Raw genomic sequence first — 16,773 nt, 5'->3', positions numbered from 1 at the left:
TTTTGGCCATAATCCAAACCCTAAAACATTTATCCCCAATTCTTTTGAAACCCTACAAAACCAAATCCCCAAATTAGTGCCCAAATGTATGAAGTTTAAGAAAATAAGAGGATTTGGGGCTCACCTTATAACTCCGGCCTTTAGGGTCCGCTCAGACGCCGTTGTGCGTGCATGCCATGGTCGGAATGTCGCCATCCTTCGGGATGACGCGCGGAAAGATGCATCCGTCGCTGCTGCGCAGATGGACGCGGCCATCGCCTTGCACGTCGCCGCCACCGCAAGTTTACGTCGGCAGACACCGGCGAAATGCCTCTCAAACGTCGCCGCCTAACAGGCCATGTGCGCGTCGCCGACAGCTACTCTCAACAGAGGAGCGCGTTGGACTTGGTCCACTGCACGCTCTTCCGGCGAGGGCAACCACCGCGCCGCCATGGCCGGTGAGCCTTGAGTCGCCGCACGGCCGCCTCTCCTCTTAAGAGACCGGAAGAATCGAGGTTGAAGGGGGAAATGGCTAAGGTTTCCAGCTCGCAACTGGTTTTAATCAGCACGGGTCAATCCGCTGTCGTTGGATTGATCCAACGGTTGGCGTTGACGCGGATCACTGACGGGCCTACGGCTGCTTTCGCGGCTGGGCTTCGACCCAGGTTGTCTCGAGAACCTCCTCATACTCCACAAATGGCCTTAAAGTCGAAGTCTTCAATGGCGAGAGGGGCCTGGATAAATCCAGTTAAAAACAATTGGGCCACAAATCAAATCAACTGGATTCGGTACAATTGAGCTCCAACTTGAGAAAGTTCCCCAGATAGGCAAGAACCCTAACTCTAACCATACCCTAAGAGATAGAGGGGAGAGGATGCTTACATTTGAATCCAACTATTGCATGGAGTCTTGATCGCTCTCGCCGTCGTTTCAAGACGCCATAGCGCCGATGGTTGGGCGGCGGTGGCAGTCGTGGGAGCAGCACCAAAGGAGCGCGAGCGAGATGGGACGACCGCAAGAAGAATGAGTGGGCTGGCTTTAGCCGATTTGGTCTCGGTCAACCCAAAAGGACGCCTTCGACCGAACAAGTAACGGTGTTTGCCCCGTGCCATCTTCTCTTTCGCCACGTGGGCGGGTTGCCACGTCAAAAAAAGTGGTTCAAAAAACTGTCAGTGTCTCCTTTCATTGTCATGCGTTGCATTTGGTGTAAAATTACACAAACGTGTTATGGTGTTTTTTTTTGTTAACGGTGCATGTATTGTGACGGTTTAACGGATTTAACTCGACCGATAGAACGACCAGGAAAAGCGTCGGGCCGGAAGACGTCTCGCGAACTGACGCTCGCTCAATAGAATTTTTTTCCCCGAGTAAAATTTCGAGCATACCCTTATCCTTTCCGGCCAGCGCCGGCCACAGGCCACAGCTGCTCCAACCGCCACCATGGCCGCCACCGCCACCGCCACGTCCCTAGGCCTCGCTCTCCACCGCCGAGACCACGACCCTAGCTCCCACCGCCGCCCCGTCCCCTCCTCGTGCCTGACCTCTACCTCCGCCTACCGCATCCGCAGGGCCAAGTGCTGCCGCAGGGGTGTGCCTCCACCGTCCGCCGCCGCCGCCGCCGGCGGTGGTCTGGAAGGTGAGGTCCGTGCGCCGTGGCTACGCCGTTCTGTTTCCATTTCTTTGGGTGCTGTACAAGGCAACGAGCTGATCCCTTGCTTTCCGTATTGCTGGTTGGACTGAAAGTATGAAACTATCACACTAAGTCAGCTGCGTGCCATGGACGCCAGGGAATGCTTGCTAGATGGCCAATGATTCTGGTTCAATTTATAGTAAAACTGTCAGATTTCCTCTTCATATTTTTGAGTCTTTGTCAGAAACACACAGCTCATTCATGGGTCTAGGGACCAAGAGTAGTAGTACAATAGAAATGTGACAATTCACAGTTAGTAGTAATGTATAATATCGAAGCAAGACAACAAAGAGACGAGCCAAGGGAAGGCTCTCCCCACTTGCTGGTTGACGACTGGCTGTGGTGACCGCCTGCATCCAGCTTGCACCCTCATCCTGCTTGAGCAGTATGAGGTCACAGATGCCAATCGCCACTTTTGCGGTTTGGAGTTGCCGATGGCCCAGGCAGATGGGCAGTTCTTTTGTTGAATTGCTGCCCGTCAGCTTGTTGGATATATGGACTTATTAAGAATGTGGTGATTGCCTACTGGGTTTTTGGAGGGAGAGTAGGGTAGCAGGCTGTAATGTGAAATCCATATATTTAACAAACTTTGATGCAATTGCCAGCATACTGCATACATGTGTATTGTAACTACTTGATTGCTGTTTCTTGCCTATTATAATAGCTGTACACTAGGGTCTAGGGCCATGCCCACACGTTGCTGTGGGCGTATTCACAATTAAGTAACCAAATATGTTTATGAATAGTCTTAGTAATTTCTTTCCTCATGTTTTCTCTTTAGCATGCATGTCTGTAATAGTTCAAAGATGGTTTGTTTCTGAAAAGAGGTTTTACTGTATTTTTCCAATGGTGCACACACCTTTCTTCTAACACTTCGAAACATAATTTTCAATGAGCAGTTGAGTACCAGTCTCAAGCAACTCCTCCAGGTTACCAAAAGAGAATTAAATTCTCGGGGCTGATTTTTATGTTATTCAGGAGTAACGTTGACATATCTTGATGTTGGTGTGATATCGGGAGCATTATATGCTATGTAAGACAAGATGCAGACGAGAACCTTCCAGAACCGTTCAGTATATATTTCATTTAAACATTGAACTAGTCCATTTGATACATGTGCCTCCATACCTAAATTGTCCATCGAGTATGATTTACTGCACAGATCTGTGCCAAACACAGTACACGCCGGTCTTTATATGCATGACACATCTTCTACTTCTATATATATGCATGAAGCTTTTTAATTTTATATATGAATGAAATGTTGTTTTCAAAGGACAGAATGTTTCTATTCAAATATAGCCTTTCAGGCACCAACCTTCCAATTGTTTAGCAACAGTCCTTACATTCATTGTTTGCACCACATACAATGCATGGGTGCAGTAAATAGGAAATATTAATTAATTTACTGACTGTAATTCTAGGGGTGACGTGGCTTAATTAGGTTGCTGCAGTAGGAGTCACTTTTAGAATAGAGAGAGATCTGTACACCCATGTCATATGCTCCATCCTGGGTGAGCTCCATGTGAAAAATTAGAGATAACCTAGAGTTCTTATATTATGAATGCCTGAGCTTTTAGTTATACCTGACAGTGCTATGCTTGTTGTCAAGAGAGCAAGCATATTACTTAAGCAAAGTTTATGCCTCATTCATCTTCTGTTGTTATTGCAGGAAATGATATTAGCACCATATTGAAGCATTCACTTAACAACGAAACGATGCCTTCATCAAGCACAAAAGCTACTTCCTCCATGGCTGACCATGTTTCTCTTAGCAGCCTCCACCACCACCCTAGCAGCCAGTCTTCCTGTTTTGCTACCTCAAAACCAAACCATGACAGTACCCATAAATACAACCACTCCCCAAAAATTCCTAGGCGGTCTCTCGCCTTACTCCCTGCCTCCTCTCTTCTCTTCTCTGCGTCCTCCTCCTTTGCCATAGACAATGCAAACGCTCCATCCTCCTCCACAATTGACACCACCATCACCGACCGCATATTCATGGACTTTAGCATCTGCCCAAGCTTCTTTAGCAATGACCGCACGTTAGGAGCTGAACTTGCTTCATGCCCTGATTCCGAGCCCCTCGGACGTGTAGTCTTTGGTCTCTATGGTCGGCTACTCCCGATCACTACTGCCAACTTCAAAACTACCTGCACTACTTCTGCATATCGAGGCACACTTGTCCACAAGGTGCTTCAAGGTCAGTTCTTTGCTGCTGGCCGACAAGGTTCTCGGCGTGATAAGGGCGTGGTCCAACCTCCCTCAAAGCTTGTGAGAAATGTTGAGACTGTTGATCCTAAAGCGTATCAACTAAGACATGCAAGGCCTGGCACCCTATCCTTGTGTCTTGAGCAGAATGACGACGACGATAGCATCAAACTCAGTCCTGATTATCACAATGTTGAATTCCTGGTGACCACAGGGCCAGGGCCCTGTCCAGAGCTTGATGATCAGAACATTGTTTTTGGAACTGTATTAGAAGGTGAGTACTTCTGTCAGAATTACTTGTATTAGATGGTTATCACAGATCTCGTGTTGAATGTCTTGCAAGAATTTGATATCGTCCCTTCAATTTTTCAATAACATGCACTTCATGAACCAGCTATGTTATGTGGAATTTGACTAATGACTGATCGACTAATGATAGGATTGTTAAGACTAAGAGCAAAATGCAGCCTTGCTAGAGTAGGATTTCTAAACATCAACCTTCCGGTGATATACTGTTACAAGCTTTGTTTACATCCCATCTGTACAGGTCATAGATTATTCAGAAAAGCATCCATGCCATTAATCAATGAATCAATGTCTACCTTAGTTCTTCCCAACAGCAAGCCATAACATCCTCATCTTTGCTGCATACATGTTAGCTTATCCTGTGATTTAATAGTTAGTTTTGTTATCTAGCTTGAGCATGCCCCATCGGTGTTATCTGCCGGTCTGGCATCGCAAGGGCCTGCAACAGGTTGATTCACTCTCCCATATGGTGTTTGTGTTGGTGATAGATACACTAAACAAGTTGTTGGCCAAGGCTGAGCTTGGGTTGCTCCGCCTCCTAGTACCCCGGAATTTGGCTGTGAGTGTCTCACTTTAAGAAGAAGGGCTGTCATCTTCTACCACCCGGATAGAGCAGAGTTGCTCATTGTTCGCAGCATACTTGCGATCTTCGGGCATGTATCGGGGCTTCACACCAATTTCGGCAAGTGCTCGGTGTCCCATTTGGATGTTCGGACGAGGAGGCCCTGGAGGCAGCATCGGTCATGGAGTGTCAGCTAGCTCCCTTTCTGATCAGATAGCTCGGGACCCCTCTCGCGCTAAGCAGGTTGTCGAATGAGCTGCTCCAGCCCTTGGTTGCAGGCCACTCCGCTCAGGAGGCTTAGATATATCGGACTTCTCCCGTGATGAACGGGAGGTGTTCGCCGCATCCACCAACATAGTGGTTGGCGACGGAGCATCTACCTTATTATGGAGGATTGCTTGTTGGATGGGCGCACTATCTCAGAGTTTGCGCCTGAGCTCTTTCTCCTGGTCTCAGGGCGCACTAGGAAAAAAAGGGCACAGTTAGGGAGGCCTTGACCGACCGTCATTGGATGTCAGCCATCCCTCTGGCAGTATATCCAGGTTAGGTGAATAGTCCACGGGGTGGTGCTTTCCACCTCACCAGATGTCCTCCAATGGTGGTGGACACCGAGCAGTCAGTACACATCCAGGACCTGGTATGACGCCCTCTTTCATGTGTCGGTCGGTTTGAGCTCTTGAAAGTTGAACTGGAAGTCTTCCCTCCCCCCGCGCTAATTCGTGTGGCTCGGCTGTCACGACCGCTGAGAGACTGTAGAGACGTGGCCTGCAGCATGCACCTAGCTGGCGTGCTCTGTGACCAGTCGGACGAGACGATGGGTCACCTCACGAGTTGCCCCTTCTGGCTCACGATGTGGCACGAGGTGTCCCTCGCTGCAGGCACTATTTTGTGGACTGGGGCAACTCACATGCCATTCCGTCCAGACTGCTGTTAGAGAGGGCACATCCTCAGTCGTCATGTTGGTAGCATGGTATTCAAATTTTCAGATAACGGATCCTTCTAATCCAGTCTATCTGGAAGCATCGTAACGCGATCATCTTCGACAACGCTAGGCTCAGTTTAGCTGGTCTCCTTGACACTATCAAGTCGGAAGCTAGGCAAGGGCGGGCGCGAGGGGTCTTGCAGCGTTGGTACCAGCAGGGCGGTGCCTAACGTTTAGCGGTATCGTGTTGTAGTTTTGGGTGTCTCTCATCTTTGGACTTGTACAAACTCTTCTTTCTATCAATACATCGAGACGCAAAGCTTTTGCATTTTCTCGGAAAAAAAAATAACATAACGGATTACATCACCCAAAAACAATTTGGTTTTTGTTGGCTAAATGAAGACATCTCTTTTTATTCAAACAATTTTGAAGACATATCTAGTTCAATAGTATTCTTAAACTTACTGCCTCCCATCTACAAACCTCATGCCCGCCAACTCCCATGTCCGCCGCAGTTACGCAAGTGCAATGTTGTCTGCTTGCTTGAATCTTTTCTTCACCGTTCAACTTCTTATCAAAATTTAGAGGTTACATTTTCTCTAATGCACATATGTTACACGTACCTGACGAATAGTGTGGGTTAATATACTTCAGATCTTTTTATTTCTGTAGTTAATTATAACTTCTGAAGTGCTGAAGAGACTGTTCCGGAGACGGTCCATGTCTCTTATTTGCTAGTGTATTGTATGCTTACATGCCATATTCACCGCGAAGGCACATATTTGTTTTCTTAAAAATAACTGACAATTAAGTTGGTTGGTGTATGTTACCTATCATGTGCAATTATCAATCTTTTCCTTTACTGGACATGCATTCTTTGCAATTTTGCAGAACTTCTGAAATGCCCCAGCATATTGTAGAGCACCCTCGTGCTCTTTTATGAACTGCCGGGTCCTTCTCGTTATTTACTAATAAAAAGATGGAAGTAACCAAGTTTATTTACCCTTTGTTCTGATGTTTGTTCCATTGATCATGTAGGAATGGACGTTATCACCAGCATTGCAACCATCCCTACCTACAAACCAGGTGAAAGGATCCAATTCTTCAATGATTTTGCACAGCTGATTGGCGATGAAAGAGCTCAATCTGCTAGAGCCATGTGGGATCGCCCACAGAAAACCGTGTATATCAGCGGTTGCGGGGAGCTCAAAGTGACCAAGCCATCCCTTTCCCCTCCTAGCTTGCCATGATAAGTACTGTATAGATGCAATTTTCCTGTAATTACTATTCCATGTAGCTGTATCTCTACCTATAATATGATATTCTGTATCTCATGTAAATGGCTGGTCAGTGCTGACATATCACCACTGACGGGAAGCCGAAGCGACCGGTTAGTGATGATGGGTCACCAGGGAGTGGACAAACGACTCGTCACTGGCTGGTCGGCTAGTGGCTCGTCAGTGTTTACTTACTAGAATAGCCCTCCCAGACTTGTCACTAACTGATCATGGCCGGCCCGTCAGTGATGAACGCTACCACTGACAGGTCTCCTCGAGCCGTCAGTGTTGAAGCGATTTGTAGCAGGGAGTCAAACAACATGGTGATCAAAGGCGACCCTATTTGTCACATTTGACAGAGCCTTGCAGATAGCAGCATTATCCACCATGAACAACATATCCCCACCACGAAGGAAAACATAAAACCAAGAAAAGGCTTGCCAAAGAGGGGAAGGGCAGCAGCTGGTATCCAGAAGATCAGAACAGCTTCAACAGAACCCCAAACGAAAAGTGCATGGATGAACCCGGCTACATATGAACCCACTTTGAAAAACACATTTCTAAATTCTAAAAAAATCTGGAAAAAAATTGCACGGGTACGTCTCCATTTCTATGTGCGTGCATAAAGTTTCACAGAAAAATAACTTTTTTTGTGGCCTGTGCAAAAAGACAAAAAATTATGTCAGGAAACACTATTTAGAAGCATTGAAATTTGTCTTTTTTGCGGAGGCAAAACAAAAAGACATTTTTCATAAAACTTTGTGCCGCGTACACACATTTGCGAACATGTATGCGTGATATTTTCTTTTGATTTTTTGACATTTTAAAACGCGCTTAAAATGCATTTTATGAAAAGTGGGTGCATATGCCCATGGGTTCAGATGGTGCCCTCTCAACCCCAAACCCCCTAACAACGAGGCAGGTAAAAAAAGAGATGTCTAGCAGTTTCAGTTTGTTCAAGGATCATAGAGTATTGCCAGTCCAATTCGGCTTATGCATATTCTCTCTAGTAAGCATCGGGTCTTGAGAGGCATTTTCGCACGCCAGATCCATCTATAATGAGATCCTGCAACATGTGTACATAGAAGGAGAAAAAGAACAAGAAAAAATGCTACTGATACTTGGACTTAGACAGTACTAGTGAACAGTGTCAGGTTCATCAGGAAAATTCCTGGAAGTAGAATGATAAAAAATCAATGACATTCAATTATTCCAATAGTCATCAGGAAAATTCCTGGAAGTCAAATGATCAGCAATCAATGCCATACCATTATTCCAGTAGTCACCAGGAAAATTCCCTTATTCCACTGGTCATCAGGAAAATTCATGGAAGCCAGATGATCAGCAATGCCATTCCATTGTTCCAATAGTCATCAGGAAAATTCCTGAATGTCAAATAAACAGTGCCATTCCACTGTTCCAGCAGTTCAGCTCCAAGGGCTTTTTTTTAGACAAGTTCAGCTTTAGGTGACGCCTGAAAGGGATGTTTGGGCTGCAATTCATGCAACCTCTAATGGTACATTTTTGTTTTTGACAAATGTCAAAGTGCACATGAATTTTTCAGAGGTATAGCCACAACCTCACCATGTCACCATTTTTCAAAGAAACTTTCCTAGCAGCAAAATCTACATCCATAAATTTAAGAAGGGATTTGAACTTATGTTTACATGTTTCCATAAGTTCTTGCCACAACTGCACAACTGCAGTATACATCCTTAAAAGATTACTGCCTTACTGTAATGCGAAACACTGACACTGCATTAAAGGGATACACCATTTCATAGCTTGACCAACAATGGTTCTATGCGACATTCCGAAACGTTTCATAATAAGCCAACTTAGTTGAAGTTTCCCCTCAACAAAAGTCAAGTATGATTACAACTCGGTACTCTGATAAGGAAACCTGATAAGAAGTTATAAACTGATCTCTACACCAGCTTCTTCCAATTATTGCTGAAGCACACTGATACTATGAACAAACCTCTCTCTTTGCACCTTCTCAAATTCTTCGAGAAGGTGCAAAATCAACAAGGAGAAAACCAGAGCAGCATATCATTTCAGAATGACACCTGCTTCATGAAAATCAAGACTTCTACACCATTTCTTCAGCAGCTAAGCAAAGCAAAACCAGATCAAATATCTATCATCAGCCATGGGAATCTAGCTATATATGCCGACCAGGCGGCTTCAGCAGTCGCTGTTTCTTTCTAGATTGTTACTCGCTTCGGTCATCTTACCAACATAACATCTATACTTTCCATTCTACTCTACTATAATCTCTGGTAGTTTCAACATGCTGTGGCTGCAGCAGCTGCGCGCCCTAGTCCTGCAACACCTGCGGATTATTCCGGTACGACCAACCGGCCAGCTTGGACAAACTTCTTTGCCTTTGCTTTCACATCCAGGGGCGGAGCCAGCGCCCAGCCACCCCGGGCACTTGCCCGGGCTCGTTGGCTGTGAGACATTGTACATGCTTGATAAACAATGGGCAGATTTTACTGCTAGTCGTGCTTTACCTGGGCACCAGTGCATGCACGGATTGATTCAAAAAGGGTCCATGTATGCACGTATGCGATAAACAATGGGTTAGCTTTTTTTAATGGGCTAGTTAATTTTTCTACTAAGAGTCCGACTAATATTTAAGTAATGGGCTAATTCATCTAATGGGCTAACTCCAGCCAAGGAGCAAAGCCAAGGTTAGCACTATCTAACACCACCTAATACCTATTACTTAGACTCAAAACATCCTAACGCCTAGTAGTCTACGCTCATATCTCTCAAATCTGATCTTGTGCATACCAAAAATATTACTTAGATTTAATTCTGCTGGCCATAAGATATCTGATGCATAAGAGAAAAAGTCGCCAAACATGACAAAATTTATTTATTTGTTAAACATGATAATTTGATTTCTTGAAGTAAAATGTGAGGCGACTTGCTTCGAAAAGCATGATAATATACATCAAAAGAGAATTTACAGATAAGATATCTTCTGGTGAAATTATTACTATTTTATTTTATTGGCAATCATAGTGGCAAATTTAAGTTAACACAAACTTAATGATGTTTTTATAATAATGAAGCGGAATATTATGTAAGTTATTTTTTCACACTTGTATTTTTTTTTAAAACTTGGCCTATATCAAGCATAATGTTCAACAGTTATGGGGTGCTAAGTTTGCTTCTTCCAGAATAATTACTTGAGAGGAACACGAGCAATCACAACCCTTGTCTGCACTTAGCTGTCCGTTTGTACGTATTGTGAGACAGATTGGCGACAAGCGGAGGCAGGCCTTGGTGCAGAGGAAGTGCTGGGCAGAGCGAATCCATTTTCAGGAACGGCTTACATCCTCGACAACTCGTCATCTCACCCCCTTTATGATGATCAGATAAGACTACTAACTGATTTGGCAATTGGTAGATTTAGGGCTTAAATTTTGAGGTCAGCCGATGGGGAATTGACCTCCGGTGATGATCACGGCCTCAAAAGTCTAGTCTTTGGTTTATGGATTTGTTTTAGATAGTTACATGTTAACTTCAATTTTGAAATTACTGAATTTCATAGATGGTAAAATTTGGTTAGTAGAGCAAGCACTCACACTTACCACAAGAATTTTCCCTTGTGATTTTCTTTAGCATATTATTGGTATGTTTTATCTGACCGTCTCTATTCTCTAAAGTTCTTTACTTTGAACACACTCACAAGTCACAACACGTACTTTATTTGCACTACAAATCCTTCTTTTTTATCTTGTAACGTTTTCTAGGACGTTTGGAAGCTAATTTGAATGACTATAATTTTCTAGCAACATGGTGTCAAAGCAATATTCAAATCCAAGCTCTACATCTGGCTCACACCCGGAAACCGATAGTAGAAGGGTGGATGGGACCCCGAGACCTATGGGATTTGGTCCTATGCATGGCCTCATTCTAAGACTTATGTTGTCTAAGTCTCAACTTTATTTTGTTCGATGAAGAACATTAATATGTTATATAATAATTTACTTAAAAATTACATTTGCACGACTACTATGTTTATATTTTGACTTCATATTCACTGGCGGAGCTATGTTGAGGCCGAGGGGGCCTATGCCCCCTCCCCCCTCTCACCCTCCTTGGACCAAACTCAGATGTTTGGAGTTATTTTATACTTAGGCTCAAGTTTGCCCAGGCTTCACAAAATTTCTAGCTTCGCCACTATTCACATCCCTTGCTTCTCTCCGTACTGTGACAGTTTCCCCTGCTGCAATCCGTCGGAGCCGGGACGTGATCCTTGACCTTCAGGTGATGTCCACACGCTTCCTCTTTGTGTTCTTTGATGCACTGGATTTCCTGCTCATGGTGATCAGGCAATGCGCTCTCGATAGATATCGACAGCTCTGGAACTGGATCAGCCGCACTGCCGTCATGCTTATGGTCGTGGCAGGAATGCGTATCTGCGACATGCACTGTTTGCTCTTCATCACAGCAATGATGCTCATGGTTCTGCTCATGGTCGTGGCAAGCATGCTCAGTGGCACAAAGCAAGCTGATTGGTTCTTCACAGTGCTTGTGATCATGGCAATCATGCTCATCGGCAGAATGTGAACTGTTGGGTTCTTGGTGGTGGCTATGTTCATGGTCATGGCAATCATGCTTGTTCGCAGTGGGGTGAGGGTTGCAGATGTTGTGGGTATGGCCATGCCCATGGGAAACATGCTTGCTTGTCACCATCTGGCTGCTCGGCTCTTTGCAGTGGCTATGGCCATGGCCATGATCATGGCAGCCATGCTTGTCTGTGGAATGCAGGTTGCTCGGCTCTTTATGGTGATCATGCTCATGGTGATGATCATGGCAGCCATGCTTGTCTGTGGAATGCAGGTTGCTAGGCTCTTTGTGGTGATCATGCTCATGGTGATGATCATGGCAAGAATGCTTGCCTGCAGATACATGCTCATGCTGATGACCATTGGAGCAGTGGTGGTGGGAAGTACTATGCTCATGCTTTTTTGAGTGAGAAGAAGCACAGCATTTCTTCGCCACCTTTCCACTGCCTTTCTCCCTCAGTAGCAGCATGCTGTACATGATCACCAACAAGCATGTGCCAACATCAGCAAGGACTGCTGCCCAAATAAGCGGATGCCCGGCAAACGCAAGTGCAACAATTGCAAGCTTCGTAGTCACCGAGAAGACAATGTTCACGACGATGGTCCGGTGTGTCCTCCTGGCCAGCTTGATAGCCTTTGGGATCCTGCGGATGTCATTCGACATCAGAGTAATGTGACTCGTCTCCATTGCGACGGCTGAACCGGACACACCCATGGAGACTCCAACATCAGCCTTAGCCAGTGCTGGGGCATCATTCATGCCGTCGCCAATCATCAGTGTAGGGCCATCTCTTGCCTTCAGTTCATCAAGAATTCTCACTTTGTCTTCTGGCAGAAGTTCAGCATGAACCTCGGCTAGTATGTTCCCCAGCTGCCACAAAAAGAAAAGAAACAGCAAAATCAGAAGGTGTTGCATTTGTATCCACTAGAGAAAGGAAAATACAAAACAATAAGATCCACCTATTCTCCAGAAGAAAAAGAAGAAATCATTACCTGGTTTTGCGCATGTGTGGCAGCGGCAGTACTATCGCCAGTAAGCATCACTGACTTTATGCCCAATGATCTCAACTCCTTGATGGCCTCGGCTGACCCAGTTCGGCATGAATCCGATAGGCTGAATACCCCAATCAATTCCTTGTTGCAGGCCACGTATCCGATGGTAACTCCTTTCATGTGTTCTACTATGTCTGGAACTATAGAACAAAAAAAGTTGCACATGATCAGTTAACAGCTCAAGATTTCAACAGAAAACTGTGTTTCGATTAAACAAAATAGAAGAATGAAGAAAAATATACTGTAAAAATGACTAACTTAATGCTACTGAGCAATGCTCATTTCAGTAACTTCATGCATGGGTAGGTTTGTCTCTTATTAAACAGTAAGTCCAATTGTAAATAGCAAAAGAATGTTGTCAACATTGAATATGTAAATGCTGAGTTCACATTTCACCAACCTGTTTGACACGATGCCCTTGCCAAGATCCTTTTGTTCCCAACATATACGCCCTCTCCATCAATTTCACCGTAAATCCCCTCGCCAGGATAGATTTGAAACTCAGCAACATTTTCTGATTTTGGCTCTACAGAGTTTGATTGAGCATAACCAACAAGAGCAGATGCCATTGGGTGGCTCGACCTGCTCTCGATGCTTGAAACCCTGCAACAGTCATGGAATTAAAATACTGCAAGAAGATCGAAGCACATAATGTCGTTGAAGAATTTTGAGCATTCTGATATGGATGCCACACTCACCAGTAAATAAGTTGTTGCTTCGAAACACGCTCACCAACTGTCTGAAACTCCTCGACAGAGAACTCGCCTCTAGTGATTGTACCAGTCTTGTCGAAGGCAGCAACTTTGATACTGGCCAAGGACTCAAGGACATCCCCTCCTTTGATGAGGAGCCCGGTCCTCGCGGCCCTCAGTAGCGCGCAGAAGGTTGCCACAGGTGTCGACAGCACCAGAGCACATGGACAAGCACTCACCAGGAGAACTAGGGCCAGTTCAAACCAGTGTCTTAGGTTGCGTGCTCTGACACACACAGGGATCACTGCCACTGCTGCAGACATGAAAATAACAGCTGCGAGGTGCAACCAAAGATCACAGTAAGTAAAACCATCCGATCCAACAACTGTCAATGACTGAATTTTCGCTACAGGCATAGTCTCTTCTATCTGGCTTACCGGGTGTGTAGTACTTGGCGCAAGTGTCGATCAGCCTCTGCGTACTGGATCGACTGTTTTGGGCTTCTTCGACCAGCCTTGCCATTTTGGCCACCGCAGAGTTGTCGGCCATAGCAGTTGTCCTCATAGCAATGTAACCTGACAGATCACCAATGTAGAATCAGTGCATGATCAGCGACCAGAGGTGAATTTTAGGCATCCCAGCAATGTCGATTCCAGTGACAGTGTAGTATGCATTACCATCTATGTTGAGTGTGCCAGCCCAGACCTGGGAGTCTGCCTGCTTGGACACAGGGAAGGACTCCCCGGTGAGGGTGCTCTCGTCGACCTCACTCCGTCCATCAACAACAACACCATCGATCGGCACGACTTCCCCTGCCTTCACAGCTATTACTGTATTGATCTTCACATCCTGGGTAGCAACCACTTGTCCAGTCTCTGCCAGAACAGCATTTTGTGGTGCCATGCTCATCAGTGACGACATGCCAGCAGTGGCCTGCATGTCAAAGAGTATGTAATCAGATTTTTCAGGGACAAAGTAGCACAAAAAGAAAAATTATTGCCCATGTAGACATATGTAATGATTACTGCTTCTTTTTTAGAAGACATTACTTTTAGTAGTTGCCTTCAGCTCCTCATCTTTCCAAAATTATTGGCGTGGCTTTCCCTAATCATGTCTTACACCTAGATATGAGTGTATATGCATGTCTGAGTCCACTAGATATAAAGTTCATTAGTCCCTTGGCTGATAAGTGACAGCTGAGGTATGCTAAAAAGGCAATACAATCAGCGAAACGGGCCTGGCTCTACTCCAACCTACTACGCGTAGAATGGCAGACCAAAATATGTTCACAAGTCCATCAGTGGGTCTAGTGCACATCAATATCAGCATACCCTGCCATGCCGCATCAGTACGAATATGTGCTCCTAACCATGCCACATCGAAAAAAAAGCTCCCTTTCCCGGTAAGTGGGGTCATGAGAGGACCTCACAGCTCTGATCTCTTAGGTGAAAGGAATTTGTGGACAACATACCTTGCCGCAGGCCCTGGTCTCGAGCCATTCGGCTATGGTGAAGAGGAAGACGATGAACCCGGCCTCAGAATAGTCCTTGAGAGCTATGGCCCCAGCAACTGCAAACAAAGCAAGTAAAACAAGTGAGCCATTGGCTATTCAATTGCCACCATCCATTTCCTGCCAAAATTGCCACAATTTATGGGACGGCAGAGCACCAAAAAGGAATGGGTGTAAATATGTGACGATGACAAGATACCGTTCCTCCAAGACGAGTAGATTAAGCCAACAGGTATATAGTTTTTTACAGAAAGTGGTGATTATATATACACACAGACTAGTTCCCAGGGGCGGAGCCAGCGCCCAGCCACCCCGGGCACTTGCCCGGGCTCGTTGGCTGTGAGACATTGTACATGCTTGATAAACAATGGGCAGATTTTACTGCTAGTCGTGCTTTACCTGGGCACCAGTGCATGCACGGATTGATTCAAGAAGGGTCCATGTATGCACGTATGCGATAAACAATGGGTTAGCTTTTTTTAATGGGCTAGTTAATTTTTCTACTAAGAGTCCGACTAATATTTAAGTAATGGGCTAATTCATCTAATGGGCTAACTCCAGCCAAGGAGCAAAGCCAAGGTTAGCACTATCTAACACCACCTAATACCTATTACTTAGACTCAAAACATCCTAACGCCTAGTAGTCTACGCTCATATCTCTCAAATCTGATCTTGTGCATACCAAAAATATTACTTAGATTTAATTCTGCTGGCCATAAGATATCTGATGCATAAGAGAAAAAGTCGCCAAACATGACAAAATTTATTTATTTGTTAAACATGGTAATTTGATTTCTTGAAGTAAAATGTGAGGCGACTTGCTTCGAAAAGCATGATAATATACATCAAAAGAGAATTTACAGATAAGATATCTTCTGGTGAAATTATTACTATTTTATTTTATTGGCAATCATAGTGGCAAATTTAAGTTAACACAAACTTAATGATGTTTTTATAATAATGAAGCGGAATATTATGTAAGTTATTTTTTCACACTTGTATTTTTTTTTAAAACTTGGCCTATATCAAGCATAATGTTCAACAGTTATGGGGTGCTAAGTTTGCTTCTTCCAGAATAATTACTTGAGAGGAACACGAGCAATCACAACCCTTGTCTGCACTTAGCTGTCCGTTTGTACGTATTGTGAGACAGATTGGCGACAAGCGGAGGCAGGCCTTGGTGCAGAGGAAGTGCTGGGCAGAGCGAATCCATTTTCAGGAACGGCTTACATCCTCGACAACTTGTCATCTCACCCCCTTTATGATGATCAGATAAGACTACTAACTGATTTGGCAATTGGTAGATTTAGGGCTTAAATTTTGAGGTCAGCCGATGGGGAATTGACCTCCGGTGATGATCACGGCCTCAAAAGTCTAGTCTTTGGTTTATGGATTTGTTTTAGATAGTTACATGTTAACTTCAATTTTGAAATTATTGAATTTCATAGATGGTAAAATTTGGTTAGTAGAGCAAGCACTCACACTTACCACAAGAATTTTCCCTTGTGATTTTCTTTAGCATATTATTGGTATGTTTTATCTGACCGTCTCTATTCTCTAAAGTTCTTTACTTTGAACACACTCACAAGTCACAACACGTACTTTATTTGCACTACAAATCCTTCTTTTTTATCTTGTAACGTTTTCTAGGACGTTTGGAAGCTAATTTGAATGACTATAATTTTCTAGCAACATGGTGTCAAAGCAATATTCAAATCCAAGCTCTACATCTGGCTCACACCCGAAAACCGATAGTAGAAGGGTGGATGGGACCCCGAGACCTATGGGATTTGGTCCTATGCATGGCCTCATTCTAAGACTTATGTTGTCTAAGTCTCAACTTTATTTTGTTCGATGAAACTGAACATTAATATGTTATATAATAATTTACTTAAAAATTACATTTGCACGACTACTATGTTTATATTTTGACTTCATATTCACTGGCGGAGCTATGTTGAGGCCGAGGGGGCCTATGCCCCCCC

General features: G+C 44.5%; 2 protein-coding genes across 5 annotated transcripts in view; one reads left to right on the top strand and one right to left on the bottom strand.

The window, feature by feature from the left end:
* Positions 1 to 1,340: 1,340 nt before the first annotated feature.
* Positions 1,341 to 7,029, top strand: LOC119329219 (peptidyl-prolyl cis-trans isomerase CYP28, chloroplastic-like). 3 transcript variants are annotated; one of them, XM_037602228.1, is made up of 4 exons: positions 1,509 to 1,615; positions 2,569 to 2,702; positions 3,342 to 4,154; positions 6,709 to 7,029. In XM_037602228.1, exons 3-4 carry the CDS (start codon positions 3,389 to 3,391, stop codon positions 6,918 to 6,920), a joined length of 978 nt encoding a protein of 325 aa, XP_037458125.1. In that variant the 5' UTR covers positions 1,509 to 1,615; positions 2,569 to 2,702; positions 3,342 to 3,388; the 3' UTR covers positions 6,921 to 7,029. The 3 variants fall into 3 exon arrangements, with proteins under 3 accessions (XP_037458124.1, XP_037458126.1, XP_037458125.1); XM_037602227.1 differs by lacking the exon at positions 2,569 to 2,702 and having other exon boundaries at positions 1,341 to 1,615; XM_037602229.1 differs by lacking the exon at positions 2,569 to 2,702 and having other exon boundaries at positions 1,487 to 1,620.
* A 2,154-nt stretch (positions 7,030 to 9,183) lies between these two features.
* The window catches only part of LOC119328530 (cadmium/zinc-transporting ATPase HMA2-like), a 19,187-nt gene continuing 11,597 nt past the window's right edge, over positions 9,184 to 16,773 (bottom strand). Inside the window, exons 3-10 of one of the 2 annotated variants that reach the window (XM_037601503.1) lie at positions 14,750 to 14,847; positions 13,956 to 14,211; positions 13,716 to 13,853; positions 13,285 to 13,612; positions 12,987 to 13,189; positions 12,527 to 12,726; positions 11,146 to 12,404; positions 9,184 to 9,339 (exon numbers count right to left, since the gene is read on the bottom strand). In XM_037601503.1, the coding sequence (XP_037457400.1) occupies positions 9,210 to 9,339; positions 11,146 to 12,404; positions 12,527 to 12,726; positions 12,987 to 13,189; positions 13,285 to 13,612; positions 13,716 to 13,853; positions 13,956 to 14,211; positions 14,750 to 14,847 (2,612 nt within the window). In that variant the 3' untranslated portion in view covers positions 9,184 to 9,209. Of the gene's footprint in view, positions 9,340 to 10,755; positions 12,405 to 12,526; positions 12,727 to 12,986; positions 13,190 to 13,284; positions 13,613 to 13,715; positions 13,854 to 13,955; positions 14,212 to 14,749; positions 14,848 to 16,773 lie in introns of those variants that run through there. The other variant, XM_037601502.1, reaches the window with a different exon arrangement.

Source organism: Triticum dicoccoides, chromosome 7A, assembly GCF_002162155.2.
Source record: "Triticum dicoccoides isolate Atlit2015 ecotype Zavitan chromosome 7A, WEW_v2.0, whole genome shotgun sequence".
NCBI lineage: Eukaryota > Viridiplantae > Streptophyta > Magnoliopsida > Poales > Poaceae > Triticum > Triticum dicoccoides.
The sequence above is the reverse complement of the archived record's forward strand: the minus strand, read 5'-3'. Positions and strand labels throughout refer to the sequence as shown.